Source organism: Cibotium barometz, chromosome 3 (genome assembly GCF_041138505.1).
Source record: "Cibotium barometz isolate CiBa-2024 chromosome 3, ASM4113850v1, whole genome shotgun sequence".
Classification (NCBI taxonomy): domain Eukaryota; kingdom Viridiplantae; phylum Streptophyta; class Polypodiopsida; order Cyatheales; family Cibotiaceae; genus Cibotium; species Cibotium barometz.
Window position 1 is genome coordinate 30,412,259 of NC_141048.1, and position 27,951 is coordinate 30,440,209.

The window sequence follows — 27,951 nt, forward strand, 5'->3', positions numbered from 1 at the left end:
CAAGCTCTTTGAGAGGCCTATAAATTTATGTAAGCATCCTTGGTCAAAATACCTAATTCTTATCATCTATTTTTGTGTATCAAGACTCTTTCAAAAAGTAGCAGCTTAAGTATTTGTGCAGATTAGGGTTCGGATTAGGTTTTGCAACAAGAGTATCAATTTCCTAACAAAAATTGACACTGTATTTCTTGATTGATAAGACATAGTTGAGATTGACTGCATGGGGCTCTTCCTGGCTGTGTGTTCAACCTCGTTTCCCCCACAAGAGCTTACACATTTGTACCCATACAATTTGTATCCAATTCTCCAATCTTGTCTGGGTCTTTGAGTTAACATTTCAATCAAAGAACACAGTTTTTGCTTGACAGCTTGCATCTTGATAAGCTACCAAATTCTAGCACTGTAAAAAATAGTGATTTCCAACCCCTTCATGCAAAATATATGCCTCTGAGAAGACCCGAATACGTCCCCTACAATAGTAAATGTGCAGCTCAATGTAAGCTCCTCATGCAGGTACTTGGTCCCAACAGTTGACTTAAGAGCTTCCACTGGTACTCCACTCTCTCCTCAAGTGTAAGATTTCCACACAAAAAAGGCTATAAACATACTGACCACACGCATGTTGCAAATTTAAATCATCCCAAATGGCACTTGTTGATCAGCTCTCTTAATAACTACTCATCTGCTACGGCCAGCTCCAATGCATAGTCATCTCTCTCCTGACATTCCAATTGCACCATCAAAATGGTGAGTCCAAATGAAACAAAGACCAATTTTGACATGTACACTAGACATGTTTAATCTTATTGGAGAAACGAGCATGAAATTTTCCCCCTGACATAGCACTCACCACTGGACCTCCAGCAAAATATTGCCCGAATTGTAGCCAGTACACCTGGAATAGATAGTAGCTCCTTTAGTAGTACATGCACAATTTACATGGATAGAAGCATGCCTGTATTATGAAGGTGATGGGTTTTACCTCATCTTCATCCTGAGTCTCTACTTCCAGGTCTGAAAGCGGGTACCCAACACAAAGAAGAGCGTATCCCTGCATGATCAATAGTAAAGAAGTATTCTGTAGCCCACATAAATATGCAAAAAGAGTAGAAGTCATAGGTCCTGAGGCCTAGCACAAACATCATTCGCTGACGTGATGGTGTCAAGCCGTCCATGAATAGGCTCGTCTGGTCAGTACCCTCTCATCTAGTCCGCACTCTCAACCACCTTATTTAGCATGAGAAACAATAGGTTCACCCTCAATTAGCACACACAATTACCTAATCGATAGACTCACTACTCCAAACTATTCCATTTGGAAGATCACGATGGAATCACTGCTAGTGATCCATGATCTTTGGAATACTGTTATGGGCACTAAACAAAGGCCTCTTCTACAGAATGAGCAAGCAAGACATGAGAAGAGAGCAAGGTTGGCTCTCCATGTGATCAAGATGACTGTGACAAATGACCTTTTGAAAGAGGTGAAGGATGTTACTAATGCAAAGGAAGCATGAGAATTGCTTTAGACCATGTATGAGTCTAAGAATACATCTCAAATACTTACTATTAGGACTCAAAATCAATCAAAGTTAACGGTTGAATCATGAAAGTGCTCATGATTATATGTTGAGAATCAAGGCTTTCAACAGTGCCAAAATACGTCCCAACCATTGGTGCATGTCCTGGTCAGCTCCAGGCACCTATTAGGCTGCCAAAAAATGGCTCCAATTTGCCCATAATCTTCCTCTGACTTTGCCTCTAAGGCGGCTGCTGCAAGGAATAACCATGTCTATGTAGCAACTGGTTAACGTGTGCGCGTGACACTATGTGAGGCACTAACGCCTCCCGGAAAGTGACTTGCTTGAGTTTGAAATGGTCTAACAAACTTTAGAAAGCTTGTTGGACAATTCGTGGAATCTTCTTTCTTTGTTCTTTGCTACAACTAAAGGTTCAAGTCTTATACCAATAGAAAGTTCCAAGTTATTTCACAACATCTATGACATCCCCACTCACATCATCAGCACCCAAGAGTAGGCGCAGGTTCATGCATAAAGATATGTCAAAATAGTACACAATAGCTGGTTGGGCAATGAAGGCCCAAGTCTTTCATGACAAAATGTGTAACATGGGTGCTTGTGGAAGCATGTTTATGTATTGATTGATTGCCATTAGCACCTAATCAGATATTGAAACCCATGTACAAACTGTTGCTTTTTCATGCTCAATACATATTAGAGAGAGATGACCTAATCTACCATGTATTACTAACATGAAATATGTACAATCCTGAATAGAGTTACTTAATGGTAGCACTGATCTTGAGTTCTCAATGACTCAATGATAACTAATTGATCAATGAATGCATATGGCTAAGGCCTAGACTCTCTTTTTTTTTTTTCCCCCGAGAAAAGATCCTTTCATTAGTTATATAAAAACGCCCGTAGGGCTACAAAAGATCCTCTCCTGCTCACAAGAAAAACAGAGCAGTGAACAAAGCAAGGCAGCCCGGGAGACTCTCCCTAGGTGCTGAAAAGTACAAGCATCAGTACATAGAACTGAGGGGCTAAATCATACAATAGGAGGAGGGAAAAGCCAAACAGGTGGCCTGTAATGCCAACGGGGGGACCCCACGTGTAGGGTATAGAAGGGGCCGCTGCGCCAGGTGGTGTGAAAGGCCTGGCGCCGCAAGATCGCCTCATCCGAGTCGCCCCGGATGCGGTCATACTGTCCTCGCAGGGTGTGGATCAACTCCTGCCAAATCCCCCGTACAGTCTCTGCTGGTGGCTCCAGTCTCCCCTCAAAGGCCCTGAAACACCGGGCCCTCCAGGTGAACCAAATGGTGAGACTGCTGAGGAGCTCCCATCGTAGATCCCTCTCCTGTGTCCAGCTTGCGGACGAGAAATCCGGTGAAGGAACAAGGCGAGGCTGGCCCCTAATGAATCTGATGGCCTGACTGTCCTACTCCGTCTCATAGCCCATAGCAGGCCCTGATGAAGTCGACCAAGCAGCGGCACCCCACGTAAACATACCCTTTGGAGAGAGGGGGGCCAGAATACGCAGCATCCGCAGCCAAATCTGTTGCGCTTGAGGACAGTCCCATAGGCAATGTCTCTGTGTCTCCATAGGGTGGCCGCATCAGACGCAGGCCCCCGGAAGACCGCTGTAGACAAGCCAGGTGCCAACTGCTGAGCCCCTGTGGGCGACCAGCCACTGGAAAGTCGAGATCTTGCGGGCCTGTCGACTAGCCCAGAGCCGGGCCCAAAAATCCTCCAGAAACTCTTGTGAGAGTCCCTGTAGCCGCCAGTGCCCCGTTGCAGCTGGAGAGACCATCCTCCTCGACGTCAAAATATACCGCCCCAGCCGAACAGTATACTGAAAAAAGGTTATCTCTGTGGCCTCAAGGGATGCATAAGGATCATGCCACTCGTACTCACCAGGGTCCCACTGGAGCTGGGCCAAGGGACGCGCTGCATATGCCCATATGCGCCAATCCGAGAGCACATCTGCAGGGTCTGGGTCAATATGCCACTTTCGAGAAGCGGCGGCCACTACCCGTATCCTCTGAAAGGTGCACTCTGCGACCAAAGGCGACTCCACCTCCACTCTCTGAAGTCTGCCCTCATCCTGAATCTCATAGTAGAGGCATCTGCCATCCTCAGTGCAAGCTCTGACAGCAATCAGGATCTCCAACTGTGTAAAGGCTCCCATCCACCATGGGGCCACTAGCTCGATAGGCGTGAACCACTCCTCTGTGCGTGCCTCTTGAATGTCATCCCTCATAATCAACCCCCCTCTGAAGTGACTCAACCTCTCCACCTGGATCTCCTCTGGGAGACTGCAGAAGGCCTGCCAGTCTCCAAAGCTACGTGCTGGGCCTGCCGCCAAAGGTCCCCAGGCTAGACGAGGCCGAGAACCCAGCATATGACCCTGCTCTGTGCGAACCGATGGGCTCCAGATGAGCGGCTGTCTGGCCCGCTCCTCAACACAAGAAGGAGGTCGCTGAAAGAGCCCCGGTCTCAGCAGCTCCCAAGCTCTCAGGATGCTCAAGGCAAATCTGTCCTCCCATCCTCTACTGAGGCTTGTCCTCCTCATCTCTATGAAGATCCATCGAATCTCGGAGGAAGCCCAAGACAAAGAATTGCAAGCCGAGGCTTTGTACATGCCTTGGATGAAGGACAAAACAAAGAAAGATAATCGTGATCCACCTCAAAAGAAGAAGTATAAAGACCGATCCCCATCAAGAGTCGAGCCTCAAGAGAAGAAGGATATTAGTGGGGACAAACCTCCACTCTTTCGAAGAAGATTGTCCCTCAAGCAACTTGAGGAATATGCCAAAGAAGGAAAGTGTTTTCAATGTGGAAGCAAGGGACATTTGGCTGCAAATTGTCCCAGCAAGCCAGAGCAAGAAGCCAGAGAGATCGGAAGATCATCATATTGACATCATGCCAAGAAGTTTGTCAAGAGGCGATTGCACTGGAGCAATCTTCTACCATGAGGGCCATGCCGTGGCCTATGAAAGTCAAAGACAACAAGGTAGCAGATACACTATCTTGGAGACCCATGAGCCATGCAGTTTCTATGGTTTATGGATTTTACTTTGATGAAAGATCTTTATGCTACCAACAAGGATTTCAAAGATGTTTTGGAACAAATTGTAGAATGAAGATTTGGTGACTTATTATGTCATCAAAGAAGGTTTTTCTCATGATGCAAACCCGTTTATGTGTGCAGGATTTGAGGCTAAAAGTGATCGAAGAAATGCCATGCTCCACCTTACATAGGACATAGAGGCATCTTGACTACAACTCAAGCTTTGCATAGTTACTTCTATTCAGGCTTAGTTCCGTACGTCGTACGGATCAGATCGTATGTACGATTCGTACCGTACGGTACCGTACGTATTCGTGCGATCAGGTACGATTTTTCCCTATTTCTGCCCGTTGAAAGTAGCCGTTTTTCTGCCCGTTTTCTACCCGTCTCGTCCACCTTCGAAGAGTCCTCTTCAGAGAACTCTCTTGATGGACACTCTAGTAGTGATCATGTTGATGATCATGCAGATGTTGGTGATGATGTAGACTTTTGATATGTTATAACTTATAGCTCTCTAGGCATTGGGCATCTATCTCCTTCTAGCCCATTGATGATGTATTGTAGTATGTAGTATCATGTATGTACGCATGTTGGCGGTCGCCCATGCCATGAGTTTTTGGCCTATCCTTTTGTAGCAATTTTGTACTCTAATGGCATGATGACATTATGTTCATGGTTCTACTATTTTGTAACTTCTTGTCTACAATTTTTAAGTTTAGGAAGTATTTTTTATAAAAAAACGTACTAATATCGTACCGTACCTCAAAAAATTTTAAGGTACCAATTAGTACCGTATTTTATCGTACCGTACCTTTCGTACTAACTAAGCCTGCTTCTATTGGCCTAGCATGAGAACTGACATTGAGCTATATGTTCGAGAATGTTTGGTTTGTCAAAAGGTCAAGTTTGATCGACAAAAGCTAGCAGGATTATTGCACCCACTGAATGCTCTATGTGAGAGTATTGCTATGGATTTTATCTTTGGATTACCAAAGTCAGGATATGGAATGATGGTATATGGACCTTTTCAGATTACAGCAACGTTGTATGCTATCGGTTGGACATTCCAGATCATTGGAGGATACATAATGCCTTCCATGTCAGTTTATTGAAACCATATACGAGACTACCCCCAGAGGAACCTATATTGGAGAATCCACCAAAGGTGGAAGAGCAAGAAGAGATTTGGCAACCAAAACAGATTGTATTTCATTCTGTGAGAAAAAGAAAAAAGACAGTGATCAAAAAGTTCCTCTTTAAGTTCAAGAATTATTCACCTTTGGATGCAAAATGGATGCCAGAGGAGCACTTCAAGGACTATCCAGAGATACTTCGAGCTTATGAGGAAGCGGTTGGTCCAAATGTATTTGAAGTACAGGCATAGACATCTTGCGAACAAGACAGAGTCAAGAGAGAGGGATTATACCCCTAGCCCTCTTCATTGTATATATATATCGGAATGGAATTGATCATTATTATGCTTACGTAATGGTTAATTGGGCATGCTCTAGTTTGGGTAGCAACGATGCCTAATAGCCCAAGGAGCAAGATTTGTATTTGGGTGGCAACGATGCCAGATGACCCATTGGACGGCCTTTGTGTAAATATCTTGGACTTCATAGTCGGGCAGTCATTGCGACCAGATAGCCCAGATGACTGTATTGGACTTCATAGTTGGGCGGTAATTGTGACCAGATAGCCTAGATGACTGTGTTGGATTTCATAGCCGGGCAGTCAATGCGACCAAATGGCCCAGATGACTATTGATGAACACTCGAGCGGTCCTAGTGACCAGATGGCCTTGAGGATTGATTGAGCGGTTTCCTTCGGGAGGCAGATAGCTCAGCACCGGTTTCCGATGAGACCAGACAGGACAATCCATGAACAGTGATAGAATGCACAACGGAAGATGGAAAGTGGAAACACAGGAGAGAGAGTGACAGAGAGATGGAGAGGAAACACAGGTGTATACCTACTCTCACTATCACCAAACGAGAATACAAGTCCCGAGCAAGAGGGGAAGAAGGCCCCGTACGTGAGGGATTGCAGCAAACAATGCAATGCAATGAAAAAGTGTGAGGGAAGGACCGGCTATATATACGCCCATGTAGGGTCAGCCGACCAACTCTCCACGACTAGGATAAATGCCCAAGACTCCATAAAAGGGAAAAATAAGTGGGTTGTGAGGGGTGACCAGCCCCTCTAGCTAACATGGTCAGCCCTAAAGGGTAAAAATAGGACCCCACACAGGAAGTCAGTAGCAAGGAAATGATGTCTAACACCCCCTCTCAGCACCGGATGCCAAGTGAACTCCAAGAAGCCAGAGACGCCGTCCTCAATCAAAGATGAAAGACTGCAGAAACAGGTACTAGGAAAGCTCCACAAGCAATCTCCTCAACAACTCAGCTACAAAAGCAACAGAACAAGCTACCAGGTACACCGCTCCTCTGGAAGAAAACAACCAAGTAGGTTGTGACGTGTTGTTCCAAATAATGGTTCCAAACCCAAGTGTAAGAACACTCTCCGAAGTTGTATGTCGTGTTTCCAACCTGGAGAAGATATGAAAAACCTCAAAATCAACCAAGATCAGATCCTGTAGATAATCAATCCTGGGAGAAGCACGCTGCTCCTCACTGAAATCCTCAGAGTCTATCTGCTCAAACTCTGTAACAAGAGTTTACAAATGCTGAAAAGAAGCATCCTCTAGAAAGGTCGGCATCGCAAGATGTAAAGACTTTGTAGAAAAGATGGGGTCCATCTGCTCAAACTCCGTACCATGAGTTGCCCAATGCTGTACTAAGCACACTCCACTGAGGTGGGCATCGCTAGATGAAAGGACTCCACATTCCCCTCTGAAAAATGATGTTGTCGGACTGGTACAAACCCAACCTGATTCTGATCCAAATCCAAAAAAACTCTGGAAGTACCACTGTGCCCCAGGCATGGTTAGCAACCATAGATCCAAAGCATCCCACCGGGTCCAAAACTCCATCCTCCAAAACAAACCTGCACACCGCATCAAACCCAATGCAGAACTGACAAGGGGAGGGGCATCCTCATAAGCATCACAAAGAGAGGTAGAGGTAGACTCCTCACAATGAGGAAGGGAAGCAAGAATATAAACTACAGTGGTAACAAAGTCCTCAAAAGCATCACTGAGAGCAAAAGACTCTTCCATAAGTAGAATCGGATCCCAAGAATCAGCAACAAACAAGTGATCCATGTGAAAGGATCACACCTCATAGGCAAAACACCCTCCTTTCTCTGCAAACATTGCAAAGAACACAAGCTCGGACAAAATAAACTCTACTCAGGGTCTCTAAAAAGATCACTACTCTTGTTAAGAAAGCACTACTCTCCTCAAAAATCTGTAAACTCCTGTCACAGAAGAAAGTCTCCACAGATACAAAACAGCTCCCGAAAACTGATCCTCAAGTGAAGTAGCTGGAGATGGGCCCCCTCTGAGTGTAGAAAATTCCTTTTGAAAGCAAAACGCAGTCAAAACACTACTGTCCAGCAAAAAACAGCACCCCAACGCCAACAAAAGGCAAGGAACATGAAGAAACCGGGTAACTATGTAGGCCAAGAACAAAACGCAGGTATAGATGCTCCAAAATCAGAAAAACGCTGACTGAAATCAGAAATTCAGTGTCCTCCTCAAGTACCAAACTGCCACCAAAGCCACAATCCACACAAAACCCCCTCATGCATGTGATATGTGTCCACTGGAAAAGAAAACGCAGCCAACCAGAGGGTGGCAAACCTGAAAATTCAGGCCCACCAGTTTCCACACCTCATATGAGGAAAAACACTAAAGAGAAGGTACCTTCGGGTCCAACTGAAGAAGCCCAAGTGAAGGTAGAGCTACCAGTAAGATCAGTCCAGAAAACGCAGCACAACATGGCTAGAAATCTGAAAACGCAGAGGTAAAAAGGGGCAGTAGATCGGGCAGATTCTGGAAACGCAGAAGAGAAAAGGTACCACCAAGCCTCAGATCAGCAAACAAAACTGTTGCAGAACACCTGTAGAAGAAAAAAACACAGCACACAAAGTGCTGCTGCCCTGAAACAGAGCCGCCGACAAGTGCAGAGAGGATCTCAAGGGTCAAAACCTAAGATGGATGACCAAAAAACTGCAATGGAGAAGCACCTGGAAGAGGCAAGCCGACCAACAGCAGACTTGAGAAGGAAAACACAGGAGGAAGAGGGAGCATCCAACACTGCAAGTCGCCGGCGCTTTGATACCATGATAGAATGCACAGCGGAAGATGGAAAGTGGAAACACAGGAGAGAGTGTGAGAGAGAGATGGAGAGGAAACACAAGTGTATACCTGCTCTCAATATCACCAAACAAGAATACAAGTCCCGAGCAAGAGGGAAAGAAGGCCTCGTATGTGAGGGACTGCAGCAAACAATGCAATGCAATGAAAAAGTGTGAGGGAAGGACTGGCTATATATATGCCCATGTAGGCTCAGCCGACCAGCTCTCCACGACTAGGATAAATGCCTAAGACTCCATAAAAGGGGAAAATAAGTGGGTAAATGATGTGAGGGGTGACCAGCCCCTATAGCTAACATGGTCAGCCCTAAAGGCTAAAAGGAGGACACCACACAGGAAGTCAGCAACAAGGGGATGATGTCTAACAAACATGAGGATCATTACTTGTGCATTGCATACTGATGTATGTTTGAATTTCTTTGACTGTGTGCTGTTTTTTGATGTGTGGACAATGCTTGGATTTATGGCATGTGATATTCCATTGGGCTCCAGACTACTTGGAATACCCCGTAGACATGAATGATACATACCTATTTGTTGACTAGCTTCTGTCTAGTTTTTGTACCAAGTAAGTATGGAATTATTTTATCTAACAGGTGACAGGTCATGAAGAAGTACCATCAAGAACAAAGCCATTGGTCAAAGATAAGGCACTGCGATGCTACCAGAGGAGTAGATAACATCACAAATATGGGAATAACCAGATGCATAAGCTCATTAGATGGGGCTAGTACTTGAAACATATGGACATACTTGGAACATTTCTATTCCGCAGTTGAGGACATTTGCGATATAAGAGAGAGAGAATGTAACTATTTGGTCCTCCTAGCTCTATTTGTCGGAATGCACAGCGGAAATGAGACAAACAACTGTGAGAGAGAAAACATAGAAGTGTAGAGAGAGAGAAGCTGTATAAACTCTACTATGTACACTAAATCCAGTAAAAAAATGATACAAGAATGGTGTGGGGGGACAAGGTCCTATATATACTACTATGGGCAGCAAGTCGGCCAGTATAGAACAGGCCGACAGCCCATAAATGAGGCCCATGATTGGGAAAATCCAATCGGCCAGCTCCTGCAACATGTCGTCCAGCACATGATCAAGTCGGGTAGCAAACAGACCATGTCGGCCAGCAGAAGACAGCCCCCCACGACCAAAAAAAACAGGGAAAATATGGAACATGAGGAAAAATGGAGAATACTCCTAACTAGGCGGACACACCCAACAGAGGTCCTCACTCCCTACTGAGTAATATGGTACAGACAAGAGATGCATGCTAACATGTCATGTGCAAGATTTGCCATGGACATTCTCTGAGGCTAGTCCTGAAGGGCAATTCTGTCTACGTTTTTTTTTTGCATCAGCATGTTCTAAGTGGTGTTTAGGACTGAAAGAAGACTCTCAAAGCTTCCACGTGTTACATTGGTATCAGAGCATCAGGCTCAGCAAGGCTAAACGATGTTTCGGTCCCATATGAAGGTGTACAGGTCCAAGGTATAGGAAAGTGCATGGGTACGAAGCCCAAGGCAAGGAACACAAGATTAGGAAGAGCTCCCAAGAGGTTTGTTGGTGGTGTTCCACAAAGCCAGAGGGGATGGCAGTCCTATGAGCCAGATAGGTTTTCGGGCAACGGTCCCAAGATAGGATTATCCTCCAAGGGGTGATGTGAGAGTGCCAGACTCATTTCTCAGGAATGAAGACCAAGACAGTGTTCAGAGTCAGGGCAGGAACGGATTGGGGACTGGATGGAACAGATGCATATATATTATTCAGAGTCAGAGTGGTTTTGGAGACCGGGCCGGGTTTTCAGTGAAAAGGGTTGCCAAAGATGGATGGGATGACAGAGGGACTCAGGGAACAGAATGGGATGATGACAGTCATCCAAGAACAGGTTGGAATCCCGTCATCAAGTTTAGCAGAGGGAGATGTCATGTGCAAGATTTGCCATGGACATTCTCTGAGGCTAGTCCTGAAGGGCAACAGATAAAGAAGGACTTAAGAATCAGTTAAAACCAGATTTTGGAGCAAAAGAGTGCAAAGCATGGAAAGTGTTGGACTAGGAATGGACCAGATGACCTGTCGGCTGCATGGAATGCTAGAAGAACCTCTCGGTGGCATGATGCGCTATCGGCTGCTTGACAAGGTAGTTTGGGAAGTGATTTTCCAGTTTTGTGTCCAGTCGGCTGGCCGACCAACAGTCGGCCAGCTCCCTATTTTGTCCAAAGGTCCATATAAGGCACTCAAGGCTCATTGTTGTATTGATTCAACTCCTTTTGAGTTGGGTCCTTAGACTAGGATTATTTTGGGTGTATTCCACCTTTTATGAAAGGTACCCTATGGCTGTAGATCTAGAGTACCTTTTTGTACCATATGAAAATACTGAATTTCCAACTATCTCTCTCTCTCTACTCTCCCTTCTATTTGCATTTTTTTTGCATCTGCATGTTCTAAGTGGTGTTTAGGGCTGAAAGAAGACTCTCAGAGCTTCCGCGTGTTACATAACACCCCCTCTCAGCTCCTGGACGTGGAACCAACCCCAGTGAGCTGGAGTGCTCACGGAGCATCGCCTGAGGTAGAGACTTCGTGAAGAGGTCCGCTGCATTGTCCTCCGTCAAACAAAACTCTAGCAAGATGTCATCAGCCAAAATCTTCTCATGAACAAAGTGACTCTGGATGACCGTGGGTTCATTCTGTGGAAACCCAATCTCACCAAGTAACCTCCACAACCACACCACCTCGCAAGCAGGACCACAAGTAGCCCGGTACTCTACCTCTGTAGAGAAGACAAGGCAATAGCCTCTTGCTGCTCCAAGAAATAGCTCTTCAGCCAAGGGTAAATCCGTAGAGACTGAGGTAGAGACTTCGTGAAGAGGTCCGCTGCATTGTCCTCCGTCAAACAAAACTCTAGCAAGATGTCATCAGCCAAAATCTTCTCACGAACAAAGTGACTCTGGATGACCGTGGGTTCATTCTGTGGAAACCCAATCTCACCAAGTAACCTCCACAACCACACCACCTCGCAAGCAGGACCACAAGTAGCCCGGTACTCTACCTCTGTAGAGAAGACAAGGCAATAGCCTCTTGCTGCTCCAAGAAATAGCTCTTCAGCCAAGGGTAAATCCGTAGCCTGTGTAAATCTTCTTGTGTCTGGATCTCCTTCCCAATCTGAGTCACTCCAACCTCAGAGTCCGACTCGGTCCTTCGTTTCCCCTCCAGTGTCAGAGAAGAGTCCACAATCCTTTGTACCTTGCACATACCGCAAGATCCGCAATCCTGTGTCCCAATGAGTCTTCAAAGGTGTATGCATGAATGAGCTCCACAGCCCCACTGGAAAACTCAAGTCTAATCTGGTGTTCAGCAACCAAAGTTTCCTCTCCAGTGTCATAGAAGAGTCCACGATCCTTTGTACCCTGCAGATACCGCAAGATCCGCAATCTTGCATCCCAATGAGTCTTCAAAGGTATCTGCATGAATGAGCTCAACAGCCCCACTGGAAAACTCAAGTCCAATCTGATGTTCAGCAACCAAATCAATCAACCAACGAGCTTCCGATACAAGGAGGCATCAACATGCTAACAAGGATCATGTACTGTTAGTTTGGTATTCAGGTCCGTCGGTGAAGAAATAGGCTTGCACTTCTCCATCCCAAAGGCCTCTAGCAACTCATGAACATACCACTACTGAGAAACAAAGAACCCCCTTTGGGTCTGCCAAATCTCCAATCCCAAAAAGAAATGGAGTAAGCCTAAATCCGTCATGTCAAACTCCTTGGACAAGGCAGCCTTCATCACAGCTATGTGCTCCACATGACCGCCAGTGAGAATAAGATCATCCAAATAAAGGATAATCAAGGTGACCATACCGCGTTCTTGAAAGAGATACAAGTTCGGATCTGCACTGATCTCTGGAAACCCTTCCGTAGAAAGAAGGAATCAGTCTTCTCATTCCAAGCCCTGATAGCCTGCTTAAGACCATACAAGGCCTTCTGTAACCTATAAACCTCAAAGCCTGGAGGTTGCTCAAAGCCTAGAGGTTGCTCAACATACACCTCCTCCTGCAAGTCACTATCATTAAGAAACACATATTTTACATCCATCTGATACACTAGCCACCGCTAAGAAGAGGCAAGGGCAAGAGCTGTCCGAATCGTGGTCATCCTAGCTGTCGGTGCAAAAGTGTCCTCATAGTCGATGCCAGGCCGCTGAGCATAGCCCTTAGCCACAAGTCTGGCCTTGTGCTTGTCCACCAACCCATCAAACGTATACTTGGTCTTGTAGACCCACTTGACACCGATGACTGACCATTTTGACAGGCTCGAAACCAACTCCCAAGTGTTAGGCTTCAAGTTCCACTTGCATGGCTTTCCTCCAAATCTCCCGGGAAAGAGCTTCCTTAATGGAAGTGGGCTCTTTGTCCCGAATGATACAAGACACCAAAGCATAGTTCACCTGTAAAGGCTCCTTTGACTGATGAACGCAAGCACTGGACCGTCCCTGCCTGCTGCCTCTTGGAAAGGAGTCATGTGCCTGGAAGCACCACTGTCGAGAATCCACTCCCGAGTATCCCTGGCGGTGAGACCAACTGCCTCCCTGCTCAAAGAAGATGAAGCATCTGTGTCCATAACCTCCAAGTGCACAAAAGCTGGAGTCTTTGCAGCTGCAGCTCTGCAGCTGAAGAATCGGGACTTTTCTCGCTACTCCGCTGAGGACACTTCCTCCAATAGTGACCCTTCTGCCCACAATGGTTACAAGTCCGCTTAGCCTTCAAAGCATCACGCTCTGAGTCAGGCTTCTTCTCAGAAGACTTCGCCAATAAAGACTTCCCTTTGCCCTTGTTGTTGTTGTTGTTGTGGCCTTTCGACCGCTGGCCAGTCAGAGCCTCAGAACCTCCGTGTCACAAAATTCCTTACAGCTTCTATTTTTCTATTGTTCATGTGTGGCATGTGGAGCCTGACATGACATACATGTATGGCTGGTGTAGCCTGACATGGTGTGTCTGTGTGGCATATGAAGCCTGACATGACAGTACATGTATGGCTGGTGTAGCCTGACATGATAATACATGTGTGGCTTGTGGGGCCTGACATGGTGTACATGTATGGCCCATGGAGCCTGACACGATGAAATTCTCTTGGACTAGCTATCTTGGAGATCTTTTGTATTTATGTTCTGGGAAGGTTCCGGAAGGATCATGAGCCTTGGACATTTTATCGGATACAATTGAGCAGATGGGTGTTTCTTCCAATATAGCTGCACTCATGTGTGTGCATGACTTTGATTTTATCTTTGGATGACTTGTCTTGTTTTCTTGGACAATGCCTAAGATTTCTGCCTGTGTTGTCCATGGGGCCAGGGACGCCTGGGCACCCTGTGGACGTGTATGTGCACACCTGACTGACAGGTGGTCTACATGTGTTTTGCAAGTGGTCAGTGTTCCCAGAAACAAAATTTACAGCTTTATGAGTTCACATGCTAATAATTATTGATGCAGGTTCACACTCACTTATAAGTGGCCGGACAACTTATAAGTGAGTACACATTGAGCAGGACTTATTTAATACATGTGGCGGCCAAAAGCTGGGCACTGGACATTATTTGGGCCTCCTTCAAGTAGGCGCCCCCCCTTCTGGGCCTAAAAAGCACACGTGGGAGCTAAAACTAGCGGAGGAGCTCTAATCTTGAAAAATACTCCAGTTTTATGGAGACACCTGCTTTTCCGGGTGCATAGGAGCTGGTCGACTGCTTCTGTTGGCCAACCCCTTCTGCATGTTCTCCACTACTAGCCGGCTGATTTACAGCTTGAACAAAGGCTAGATAGACGATAAAAACAGATAGAAAGGGCTGGTCGAGGGCATCTGGACAATTTTCCTTCTGAGCGGGGGCTTGCAAGCTTGTGTACAGCTGCTGGTCGATTTCTTCACAGGCTACTGAGGGCTGGTTGACTGCTAAAAGCAGCCTTTGAGGGCTGGTCGACTTGCTCTATGAGCCAAACAGGAAGAAGACGATGATGTTGAGTTGTCCCGAGCTGATGTGGAAGTGCTATGGGCTATCCATAGTTGTCCTGCATGTGCTTAATGCCAAGAATGCTCACTTGTGCTAAGAATTGTCAACAAATTCAGTTTATGTTATGTTTTCTTGTTTTCATATTGTATTGGAAGAAACAAGTGCAACCAGTGGGTGAACCCTGGGCACCCGCAAAGTTGTATTGGAAGCAAACTCCTTTTTGGTAATCTAACCATAAAGGGCGGCGGGGGGAGAGGAGGGGGGGGGGGGGGCAGCCCATCTTCTGGCCCCTAGTGTGGTGTACTGTGTAGATTTGTCATCTTGTTTTATCTGGCATGCTTATGTGTATTTTCAGATTTCATGATTGATTAGATTTTCCGTGTTCAATTGCCCTTCCGTTTACATTGGTATCAGAGCCTGGCTTTCTACACAGTTGTGCCTAGTATGATGTTGGATATGGGTATAAGGAGTCATTATCTGTGAGAGAAGGTTGGGATTCTGAGGTAGCCCTCGTCTTATTGTCGCGCCTCGAAAGAGGTTACCTTAGGTGAAAGATACATTATGGCCAGCCAGTCAGATCATTTTATGGAGGACTCTATCACCCGTACTTGCCACATGCGGGAAGAAGATAGAGACAGGGATCATGTTGGGGCTTTGGCGGAAAACAATCCACCGTTGTCTGCCGGGGCTGAGGATCAGCATGATATTGATGCCTTGATGAATGAGCTTGAAGAGCTCCGTGCTTTGCAAAGAGATCCTGATGTCCAGAGGGTCATTGAATCAAAGTCTCATGTCAAGGCTGATGTGGTCACTTTTAATGCAATTGCCCAACAGATGGGAATCGACAAACCTCGAGAGTTGGATGTTGCTTATTTAAAAAGCCGTGGCGAAGTTGTTTCCGATGATGAGAGCAAGTGGGTCTTCACACGGCAGCCTCGCAGGCTATCTCGTGAAGGGAACTTTGATGATGTTGTGAGAGGGCATGCAGCCCGCACTAGTGATGTGAGAGGACATGCAAACCGCACCAGTGATGTAAGAGGGCATGCAACCCGTGCAAGTAATGTAAGTGGGCATGCTACCCGAGCAAGTGTTTTGAGGGGGCTTGCAACCCATGCAACAGACATGAGGGGGCACGCAACCCGAGGAGATGATGTACATCGACATGCAGCTCGTGGTGATGATGAGGGGTTTTCAGCCCATTTGAGAGATGCAGAAGATCTTCATGCATTGTCGGTGGTGTCTCCACCTTCTAGGTATGTTCCTACTCCTAAGTTCCATCCAAAAAGACAAGAATTCAGCTCATACAAGGGAAAATTCAGAGCTGGAAATGAACAGAAAAAGGGTGGACAGTCACCTAAGTTTATACCTCATGAGTCCAAGGATGCAAAAAGGCGCTCAGAAAAGAAGCCAGGGGATAAAAAGGATGATCCTAAGCTGTCTAGACAGCATATCTTTGTTCGCATGAGAGAGGGGAGGTACTTCACATGTGGGAGAAAAGATCACATGAAAGCTTAATGCCCCCAAAATCTCAAAAAGAATAATGTGCAAGATGCCAAACCGAGTATGAATGTCATACCCGATGTTCAGGGTAACACTGCACATGAACCAAAGAGCAGAATCTTATGCAAAGCTTGGGGCAAGTTAAAGGACCAAACAGCTTTATTCCTTTTTGATAATGCTAAATAGATAACTTCATATCCATACAGATGGCTGTTGCTCTTGGGTTAAAGCCCGAGGAATTGGACATGGACTTTCATGCAGATGTTGCCTTTGAGGGCAAGGAAGTTAAGGTCACTCACATCATTGGGAAGCTTCGCATGCAAATACAGGGATATTTGGATCATGAAGACTTCCTCGTGGCACCACTTACGGGATGTGATGTCATACTTGGGATGCCTTGGCATTATCATTTGGATCCTAAGATTTTGCACAAAGAAAAGAAAGTTATGTTTACTCATAGAGGTAGGAAAGTTTGTATTGATGCGGGTACTACTGGGAGTACCATACCCGTTGTATGCCATATATCTATTTCAAAGGCAATAAAGAAATCAGCTTGTTCTTACTTGGTCTTTGTATGTGATAATGTTGAGTATGATGATGTAACTCCCATAGATCAAGATAAGATTGATTTCTTAAGTGAATATGCTGATTGTTTTGCTGATTCACTACCAAGACAATTACCCCCAGAGAGGCCAGAGGATCATTGTATTGATATAATCCCTAGAAGCTCTCCTTCTAACCGACCTCCTTATAGGGTGAGTGCTACCAAACAGGAGGAAATCATGACTCAAGTAAATGATTTACTTGAGAAGAGGTTGATAAGGCCAAGTTCTTCGCCTTATTGTTCTCGAGTTTTACTTGTGCAGAAAAAGGATGGGACATACAGAATGTGTGTTGATTATAGGACCCTTAACAAGATTACTATCAAGAACAGGTTTCCGATTCTTCGAATCGATGATATTCTTGATAAACTTGAGGGAGCTTCTTGTTTCAGTCGCATTGATCTTAAGAGTGGTTACCATCAGATTCGAGTGCTACCTCAAGATGTGTGCACAAAACGGCTTTTTGAACATCATTTGGATTATATGAGTATTTGGTTGTGCCATTGGACTTATGAATGCTCTGTAGAATGACGGACAGAATTTTTAGACCTCGCCGCAAGTTCACAAGAACTTTCTTTGATGATATTATCATTTTTTTCAAAGAGTGAGGCTGAACATAAAGAGCATCTTGCCATTGTTTTTGAAGAGCTAAGGAAACATAAGCTTTTCATCAATGGGAAGAAGAGTGAATTCTTCTTGTCAAAAATTCACTATTTAGGGCATATTGTTTCCAAAGATGGAGTACGCATGGATTCCGCAAAGATTCAAGCAATCAAGGATTGGCCAGATCTACAGAATGTGCATCAAGTTAGGAGCTTTATTGGTTTATGCCCTTATTATCGTCGATTTATTCGACACTTTGCTTTCTTAGCTTCACCGTTACATGATCTAACAAAGAAGAAAGTAGCATTCCGTTGGTCGGAACCCGAAAAGATAGCTTTCCAGAAATTGAAGGATGCCATCATATCAGGGCCAGTTGATCAGTAACGGTTAACTTTGTGTTTGGGTCCATCGGCGAAGTAAAAGGCTTACAGTCCTCCATCCCAAAGGCCTCAAGCAACTCATGAACGTACCGCTGCTAAGAGACAAAAAACCCCCTCTGGGTCTACCAGATCTTTAATCCCAAAAAGAAGTGGAGTAAGCCTAAGTTGGTCATCTCAAACTCCTTTGACAAGGCAGCCTTCGTCACACCAATGTGCTCCACATGACCGCAAGTGAGAATGAGATCATCCACATAAAGGATGATAATCGTGACCATGCCGTGTTCCCAAAAGAGATACAGGTTAGGCTCTGCAACCGATCTCTGAAATCGGTCCGAACAAAGAAGGAATCAATCTTCTGATTCCAAGCCCTGGGAGCTTGCTTAAGACCATACAAGGCCTTACGTAACCTGTAAACCATCCCTTCTGATCCTGGAACAATAAAGCCTGGAGGCTACTCAACATACACCTCCTCCTGCAGGTCACCATTAAGGAACGCAGATTTTACATCCATTTGATACACGGGCCACCTCTGCGAAGAAGCAAGGGCAAGAACGGTCCGAATCGTGGACATCCGTGCTGTCGGTGCAAAGGTATCCTCGTAGTCGATGCCTGGCCGCTGAGCATAACCTTTAGCCACAAGTCTGGCTTGGCACCAATGACTGGCCCTTTCGACGGCCTCGATACCATCTCCCATGTGTTGTTCTTCTCGATGGCATCAAGTTCCACCTGCATGACTTTCCTCCAAGTATCCTGTGAGAGGGCTTCCTTGACGGAAGTGGGCTCCTTGTCCCGCATAATACGAGACATCAGAGCATAGTTTACCTGGAGAAGCTCCGCTGTACTGCTTTTATCTCAGACTCTGTGTGATCTTCAAGGGCCGTCCTCTGTGGTCCACTCAGAGGGTAACTCCGTGACACCTGACTCCCGAAGGGTGTCCAACCACCACCTAAGTACTCGAACAGATCGTGGAGCCCCCTGTGGTCGCAGGGGCTCTACTCCAGCTGCAGGCTCAACCTCCTGTACTGACTGAGGTTGATCAACTGGAATAATGGTCTGGGAATCATCATCAGACTCCTCTGGATCTCTAAGAAGTGGCGGCTCCTCGACAGTGGATACTGGAACATGCTCGTCAAAGACCACATCCCGGCTGACAACAATCTCGTTCCTATCTGGATCATACAACTGTATCCCTTGGAAAGAGAATTATACCCCACAAATACAAGCTTGCGGGACTTGGAGTCAAGCTTCCCCCTCTGCTTCTTCGGAATATGTACATACGCATCACTCCCAAAAACACGAAAGTGTGAGACATCAGGTTTCCTGCCAAAGTATGCCTCAAATGGAGTCATATGAGGTACTGAAGTCGTCGGAGATCAGTTGAGGGTATGGACAACCGTTGCCACACCCTCTCCCCAAAGTGGACGAGGAAGATCACGATGTTCCAGCATGGTCCTCGCCATCTCCACCACAGTCCTGTTCTTGCGTTCTACAACTCCATTCTCCGAAGGCGATCCTGTATTGGCCAGTTCCCTTTTGATGCCATGATCTGCACAAAATCTGAGAAATACAGTCGAGGAGAATTCATCTCCTTTGTCAGCCCTGAGAGTCTTTACCTGAAATCCAGACTCTTTCTCCACCATCACGTGCAAATCCTTGAACCGTGCAAAAGCTTGGTCCTTCTGGGAAAGAAAGTAGACCCACGTGAATCTAGTACAATCATCAACAAGCAGCATACAATAGAGAGATCCTCCCAAAGATGGTGTCTCCTGAGGTCCACACAAGTCAGTGTGAATCAACTCCAATGGTTTCGAAGCCCGCCGCCTGGAAGCCTACTTCGGAAAGGATTCCCTGTGCTGCTTACCACGTATGCAAGAACTGCAACGCCCTTGCCTACTATCAACATCTGGCAAGCCAACCACCATCTAGTCTCAGAAAGCTCGCCGAAGTGCATCCACATTTAAGTGGCCAAAACGAAAGTGCCACAAATCTCCGACCTGAGAACCTGTCAACGAGGAGAGTGCATAGAGCTTGTAGATACCATTCTCCACCCCGCCTTCCCAAACAACCTGGCCAGTCTCACACTCCCGTAGAGCAACTAAATGCTCCTCAAATTCCACCCAAAAGCCAGTCTTGCATACTTCATGCACTGATAGAAGATAAAAACCCAGAGCAAGAACATAAAGAACACGGGAAGCATGCTTGCCCCCCTTGCCGTCGGGAATAATCTCCATCCGGCCCTCACTATGTATCGGAATAGTGAAGTTGTCGCCAATAAAGATGCGACCTGACTCCCGTTTCAAATCCAAAAAGAAGTCACGGGACGGAGTCATATGCCTGGAAGCACCACTGTCAAGAATCCATTCCTGGGTATCCTTCGCGGTGAAGCCAACTGCCTCCCCGCTTGAAGACGATGAAGCGTCGGAGTCCGTCATCTCTAAGTGCACAAATGCAAGAGTCTTTGCAGCTGAGGCTGAGGAATCAGCACTCTTCCCAGTCCGCTTAGGATACTTCCTCCAATAGTGGCCTTTCTCGCCACAATCATTGCAGGATCTTTCGGCCTTCAGCTTCTCTCGTTCTGAGTCAGGCTTCTTCTCAGAAGACTTCTCTGGTGAAGTGGCCTTTCTCGCCACAATCATTGCAGGATCTTTCGGCCTTCAGCTTCTCTCGTTCTGAGTCAGGCTTCTTCTCAGAAGACTTCTCTGGTGAAGACTTCCCTTTGCCCTTGTTGTTATTCTGGCCTTTCGACCGTTGGCTGATTAAGGCCTTCGAACCGCCGCTGTGAGGAGGGTTCGTGAAACGTTCCTCCTGGTCCAAGACCATTGGCACAAGCCAAGGTTGATGTGTACGTACTGTACGTTGTGTATATGTACGTACTGTACAGTGTTCCGTACAGTAAAAAATTTTATGTACGTAAAAATACGTACCATTGGCAAACAATAGGACATTCAACACCTTTCTACATTTAAGGTACATAAAACATTCAAGAATCAAAATAAACCACTTTGCATGTACTAATTTCAAAACACACATCATATACTTGACACAATGGCACATTGTATATCTGTCAAGACAAAATAGACGTAGAAAGGCTCATACTAGAGCATACAAATAACAAATTTGAAATGTCTGATGTCAACCTAAAAGGCTCATACTAGAGCATACAAATAACAAATCATAAATGTCTGATGTCAAGAGTCAAGACTCAAAAGTAAAAAACACTAAGCAATAACAAAGAGTCTCGACTCGACTCTCGAGACTCTACTCTCTGAATCTCAAAACTCCTCATCGGATGAGGATGATGACACTCTTGAAGAGAGCAAGTCCCCATTTGTTAGGACGTAGCCCTCTTCATCATACTTTGGCTCTGCCATCATACTCTGCTGTCTTGGATCATCATCCTCCGTAGGCTGAATGAGAGGAATAGCCTCATTTGCCCGTCTCCGAGGAGTACGGACAGGAAGCTTTCCTCGCCGAATGGTCTCTCGTCGTGAAACTTCTGGATCTGCATCTCGCCCGCGCGCACCTGACCTCGTCACACGTCGATCCACACTCTCCAGCTCTCTGTGCAGCATGCGAATAATCTCCTCCTGATCGTTTCTCACAAGCTGCTGTTGCTGTTGCTCAGTCTCCTCTGCACTCCCCTCCGAGACCAACTTCAATTTTGATGGATCTGTCTGTTAAAAAACAAAATGCAATTCAGTGTTCACATTATTAACAGCGTAGAAAGTAGTAATTAGTAATTACAAATATTCGCTTGTAATATGTATAAACGCTAGCCCAAAGTTTCAACTTTCTAACCTGCTTGGGTGTCCCCAAAGCGTGGTAATCTCGCACAAGCTTCATATTTGCTCGGCAGTAGACTAATCTCTCTAGCTGTGCAGTGCTGAGTCGATTACGGATCTTCGTGTGAATTAGCGAATAAGCGCTCCAAGTGCGCTCGCATCCACCAGCAGAGCAATCCTGCATGTCACATGTGACGTGTCAATGGTGACAAATTACAATGGACATTGGACAATGAACCATGGTCCCAGGTCCATAACACATGTATGGAAAATGTAAAGATAGAAAACTTTACCTGTGAGAGGACAAGTAAAGCGATACGAGTGAGCTTTGGAAGACCTTGTCTTCCATAACTCTGCCACCATGTAAGAGAGAACTTCGTTGCCTCCGGCCTCAACGCCAGAGCTCTAGTAGAAGACGATAATGTTGAGTTGTCTTGGGCTGATGTGGGAGTGCTATGGGCTGTCCATAGTTGTCCTACATGTGCTTGATGTCGGGAATGCTCACTTGTGCTAAGAATTGTCAGCAAATTCAGTTTATGTTATGTTTTCTTATTTTCATATTGTATTGGAAGAAACAGGTGCAACCAGTGGTGAACCCTGGGCACCCGCAAAGTTGTATTGGAAGCAGACTCCTTTTTGGTAATCTAACCAAAAAAAGGGGGGGGGGGGGGGGGGGGGGGTCAGCCCATCGTCTGCTGGCCCCTAGTGTGGTGTACCGTGCAGATTTGTCATCTTGTTTTATTTGGCATGCTTATGTGTATTTTCAGATTTCATGATTGATTAGATTTTCCGTGTTCAGTTGCCCTTCCGTTTACACTCCGCCTTGTGGAGGGTCCGTAAACCGCTCTTCCTAATCCAAAACCATCGGCACAAGCTCCTCCCATGTGATGTGCTGAGCCGTCCATTGGTGATCAAAGAAGAATAGAAAGCTGAATACTGAGGGGTAAGATGAGACAGCAAAGTGGTGGCCATATACTTTGAAGCTATCTCCTTCCTAGCCTGAAGAACCTCCTGCTGAAGAGCCTGGAGTTTGTTGATGTGCTCCCACATCGTTGAATACTTTGCAAGATTCATCACTCACATTTGCACTTCCAAGGAAATTCGCTTCATGGGTGATACCCTGTTATACAAAGAAGCCAAGTGCTGCCAAATCCCTCGGGTTAGCGTCATGTGTTTGATGTGATTGATCACTTGGGGTGTGCAATTAAGGAAGATGAAAGAGCGCACATGGCCATTAACACAATCCTACAATTGTGCCCGAGCGTCCCACTCTTTCCTAGTAGAAGGTAAAAGCTCACTCTCCTCCAACTCTGACCGTGGAACTCCAGCCACAATGAAATCGGCTAAATCACAAGACTCTAGGACAGATTCCATCATTACCTTCCAGATGCCATAATTGGTCCCGTCCAACTGTTGGTCCACCGGGAATGTCGGGAGGGTAGGGATCTTCACATGCTTCTCAGCCATCTCAAGCAAATCTGCCATCTCAAGGGTTCACAAGGTCTTGTAAAGGGAGGGTGGGTGAGAAAAAAATTGAAGAAAAGGCTACAAACACTATGCAAGGTGGCTGTCCAGCAATGAAGGCCGCCTTCTACCTGTTTCTCCAAGTCCCCAACAGCCTAGAAACTCTCCAATCACCACCAAAAAACAACAAACCCTCAAGTTCTCACTGTCTCCAAGCTTCAAGCCACCTCGGGCTCTGATACCATGTCGGAATTCACAACGGAAATGAGACAAACAGTTGTGAGAGAGAAAACGCAGAAGTGTAGAGAGAGAGAAGCTGTATAAACTCTGCTATATACACTAGATCCGATATAGAAATGATACAAGAATGGTGTGGGGGAACAAGGTGCTATATATACTACTATGGGCAGCAGGTCGGCCAATATAGAACAGGCCAACAGCCCATAAATGAGGCCCACGACTGGGAAAATCCAGTCGGCCAGCTCTTGCAACATGTCGACCAACACATGATCAAGTCGGGTAGCAAACAGACCATGTCGACCAGCAGCAGCAGACAGCCCCCATGACCAGAAAAAATAGGGAAAATATGGAACATGAGGAAAAATGGAGAATACTCCTAACTGGGCGGGCACACCCACAAAAGAGGCCCTCAGTCCCTACTGAGTAATATGGTACAGACAGGAGATGACTGTTGATACTATTCACATGATGGAGCCCGTGCCCGGACATTGGACAAGTAGATGAAGGCATTGGAATAGGGACCATTGAGTTGGCACATGGAAAAGCACCAATTTTGGTCAAAAAGCAGAAAAAAACAAGAAGTCAAACTGGGTTGACTGTGAGCTAGGAGCACCACTGGCAAGAGGAGACTAAGACAGACGAAAAAGCTAAAAGCCACTTTTTCAAAAAGCAACTCTAGGGCCAAAAAGCAAGGCCCTAAAGCCAAAAAAGAAAAACAAAAGAACTTTGACAAAAGATGAGTAACATTTTATTATTAAAAGTTAAAAGAGGAAAAGCAAAGTGAAAAAGAGAAAAGCAAAAGCTTGGCCATTAAGGTGTGAAGAGCTTCATCATCGCTAGGGTTGCTGTCCGTTGCCATCGCCGACGGCCGCCAAACTGCCGCCCATCTGTGCCTATTTGCGTCAGTTTCTACTGCCTTCTGCCAAGCGCTGCTACCATCCGCCACTGCTGTTACCTGTTGTGCGCGACCACCTGCTCCGGTTGCCGCCATCTTCTACCAACACTGCTGTTGTTTGCTGCTTCAATTGCCTGTGCCTCCTTTGCTGCTTCAGTTGCCTGTGCCTCCTTCGCCTTCTGGTCGCTACCAACTAACCAACCAGCGTAGGGAGGTCCAGCCCCGCCTCCAGTCAACGCTGCCAGTGCCAGTGCACCACCCTGCTTCGCCAGCCACCCGCGCGTTGCCTAGCAGAGCTTCCAGCACCGTCTTTCATTCATCAACACCTCACGGTTGTTATACAACTTTGTTGGGGATTGTTTTCTACTCCAAGATTCGACATCTACCTTACGACTAAACATCAAATACCTCATCAACTACACTTATCTACCGTGTGTCTTGTTTACGAGCTTGGAGATCATCAGACTCTGACTCAGACTTGAACCTGGCACTAGCTCGGTGAGAGATTTTTGTGGGTCGTCCATATGGTGTACTCGACAACAGAAATCTTGTGCCTCGACATCAACTTCGACTCGGATATTCTACATCGGCATATTTGTTTGCTTTTGTATTCATTGTTGTATTGATCCTGGCTTGCGAGCCTGTGGATTGTTCCTGAATAAATTCTCGAAAGGGGGTGAGGCCTATTCCCCGCCCAGTCTGTGTGTACTGTGCAAAGTTCCCTCAACCCCCTCTCTCTATCTTCTCTCTATATTTCTCTCTCTTGGATACGTGGTGGAATCTGTCATGGCACACCCCGCTGGGCTTACACAATATTACAAAGATCTAGCACAATAGCCCTTACAAACACATATCCAACAATTACTCGACCTCTGAGCTGGCCAATGGGTAGAAGTATGTCCACATCACACTTGGGAGAGCGTGCACATGACAAAATGAGAAGGGAGGACCCTTGTTTCTTCACGTGCATTGAGTAGTAGAACCACGAGTGACTCAACCATGTGCCTTTTTTAATCCACTTTTCACCTACAAAGAGGATCCCTTGCCTCATTTTTAATGCCCCATCTCTTGGCCCTACACTTTTTGGCAAATTCTGCCTAATTAAACTTACATACTAAATTTGCTTCTTCATTTAATGAGCAAGGTGTCGTAAGGGAGATGTGGCTAGAGGGCAAGGGGAGTCCTTGATGACTCCCAATCCTCAATAATCTCAAAATGATAAATGAGCCTCAAAGTCATATGTAGTCCAAGGTCTTAAGTCATTAGCATTATAATCTGCCCATAGTTAAAAATTAGGACTAACTCTTGATTACCATTATAATCTTTCCATAGTTAAAAAATAGGACTAACTCTTGATTAGCTTAACCTCATTAATTAAGCTGGCTCACATTATCTCTTGATTACCATTATAATCTTTCCATAGTTAAAAAATAGGACTAACTCTTGATTAACTTAACCTCATTAATTAAGCTGGCTCACATTATCTCTGGGGAGCGTAACATTCTTTGTCCCCTGAATGTGAATAAGTCTAGTAAAGAAAAGTCTAGAAACTAGCGCTGAACTAATTCAACATTTTTAAGTGTTATCCTCATCACAACCTTTCCACTTAGAAATTGACTTCGGAATGATTTTATTCTTGATGCTACCAACATCTCCATGCACAGTTCTGACACTCTCATGTGCCAGTTTGGCCTTTCAGACATATTGATACATACATGACACATGTAAAGACGAGTAACAAACCTGTGCCTTCAGCTCAGGAGAAATGCCAAGGGCTTGAGGTTGATAAAGCTCCCCAGATTTGACACGCACAGCACATGCAGTACAGCAACCTGACACATAAGGCATGAAGGCTGTAGCTAATTATTTTGTGATGCATTTCCTTTTTCTTTTGAATTATATTGACCCAAAGTAAAAATCTATACCAACAAAGTTATTTGAAATTATTAATTCGACAAAGAAAAGTCTATTTACCATGCCGACAAGAAAATGGTAGATTTATATTCTGATATTCGGCTGTGTGGAGTATATATTGGTCCTGCATTGGTCATTTTCATCAAAATATCCTTTACCATCAAAGATTGATACCATTATTAAGAGAGTTGCTTTTAGGGGCTTCTAAGAATCATCAAAAGACAACCTATTGCATCTGAAATTAAGTTTAAACCATTGATTATAAAACGCACAGCAGGGATCCTTAAGATGGATAGAGAGTCACTACTATGCAAATTGGAAGACAAATTTTTTTAGGCTCACGATTAGGCCCAACATGAGGCCCAGAAAAGGGATTCACATTAGTGAATAACTGCTTCTAAGACTCACAAAAAGATAACCTTTTCCATATGAAGCTGAGCCAGTGCCGCGAAACATGATAAGATTCACAGAATGGGCCACACAGACTCATGAGAAATGAATCCATTGCATTCAGGTTTACACAACTCCTGCACCCTCAACCGACATTACATTGCCAACATGAGAGTTTCGCCATAAAAATAGGGTTTAACTGCACAAAAGTTAAAATCTTTTACATCAAAATGTAGGACTGAGCCATGCAATCCAAATTCACATCCGTCCACATCAGCCTTTATATCGAAATGATTCTCATGAACAGACCCACATCAGGCTTTACATCAAAATGAGCTCACTAAAATGAGCTTCATGAGTAGACCCACATCAGGCTACTACGTCAGGCTTTACACTAAAATGAGCTTCATGAGTAGACCCACATCAGGCTACTACATCAGACTTTACACTAAAATGAGCTTCATGAGTAGACCCACATCAGGCTTTATGTCATTATGAGTATCATGAACAGAACCACATCCAGCTTTATGTCAATATGAGATTTATTAGCAGGAGCTTCATGATCAATCATCAGACCCACATCAGTCTTTATCTCAAACAGAGCTTCATGCACAGACCCACGTGAAGTTTTATGTCAAAAAGAACTTCATGACGAGTTCCACATCAATCTTATTGTCCAAATGAGCTTGATGAACAGACCTACAACAGATTTTATGTCAATATGAGTTTGGGAAACAGACCCCACATCAAGCTTCATGTCAAAATGAGCTTCATGGATACACCCACACAAGGTTTCATGTCAAAATGAACTTCATGGACAGACCCCATCAGCCTTCATGTCAAATTCCATTTTATGGACAGACCCACATCAAGCTTGGTATCAAAATGAGCTTCATGGGCAGACCCACATCAGGCACCATGTCAGAATGAGCTTCCTAAAAAGACCCACATCAAAATCTGGGTGTGAATGAGCTTAGAAATTTAAGGAATACCTCAGGGACTTGAACTTGGTGCACTGCGCCGGTTGTCCTGTCGTGTACGGTTACTGTGTGCACAGGGACATCGATAGAGCTGGGGTCGAAGATGGCCGTTGTCCTGAATTCGCCCTCGTCCTTGTGCCTCACGCTTGCTCTGACCACCATGAGCTTGGGCGGACCAACACCACAAGATGTATTTGATGACCTGCATGAGAGAAAGGGAGACACCGTGCCTCGAAATGGCACATAACAGCCCATAGTTGCAGCAGCCATGGCAAAAACCAAAAAAAAAAATGTTCTTTACCACCTCACCACAAGGGGATAAACT

The 27,951-nt window shown here is 45.4% G+C and overlaps 1 protein-coding gene across 3 annotated transcripts; it reads right to left on the bottom strand.

Annotated features, from left to right (window-relative positions):
* Positions 1-39: 39 nt before the first annotated feature.
* On the bottom strand, positions 40-27,951 carry LOC147639931 (ferredoxin C 2, chloroplastic-like). Of its 3 annotated transcripts, XR_015262196.1 has the most exons (7): positions 27,639-27,946; positions 26,317-26,380; positions 26,086-26,174; positions 983-1,051; positions 851-895; positions 613-719; positions 40-470 (listed from the first exon to the last, which is right to left on the bottom strand). XR_015262196.1 is itself a non-coding variant. In XM_086775453.1 (6 exons), the coding sequence occupies exons 1-6, from the start codon at positions 27,894-27,896 to the stop codon at positions 675-677; spliced, it is 570 nt and encodes a 189-aa protein (XP_086631579.1). In that variant the 5' UTR covers positions 27,897-27,946; the 3' UTR covers positions 40-674. The 3 variants fall into 3 exon arrangements, 2 of the variants coding, with proteins under 2 accessions (XP_086631579.1, XP_086631573.1); XM_086775453.1 differs by having other exon boundaries at positions 40-719; XM_086775447.1 differs by lacking the exons at positions 40-470; positions 613-719; positions 851-895; positions 983-1,051 and adding exons at positions 21,075-21,635; positions 21,760-21,921 and having other exon boundaries at positions 27,639-27,951.

What these genes read in the sequence shown, in the direction of transcription:
- LOC147639931 (XM_086775447.1), bottom strand. Translation starts at nt 27,896, where the DNA reads ATGGCTGCTGCAACTATGGGCTGTTATGTGCCATTTCGAGGCACGGTG. An exon ending in ACCATTTTCTTGTCGGCATG is followed by an intron (nt 26,175 to 26,316) that starts GTAAATAGACTT and finishes CTTATGTGTCAG; the next exon opens with GTTGCTGTACTGCATGTGCT. An exon ending in CTTTGGGGACACCCAAGCAG is followed by an intron (nt 21,636 to 21,759) that starts GTTAGAAAGTTG and finishes GTTTTTTAACAG; the next exon opens with ACAGATCCATCAAAATTGAA.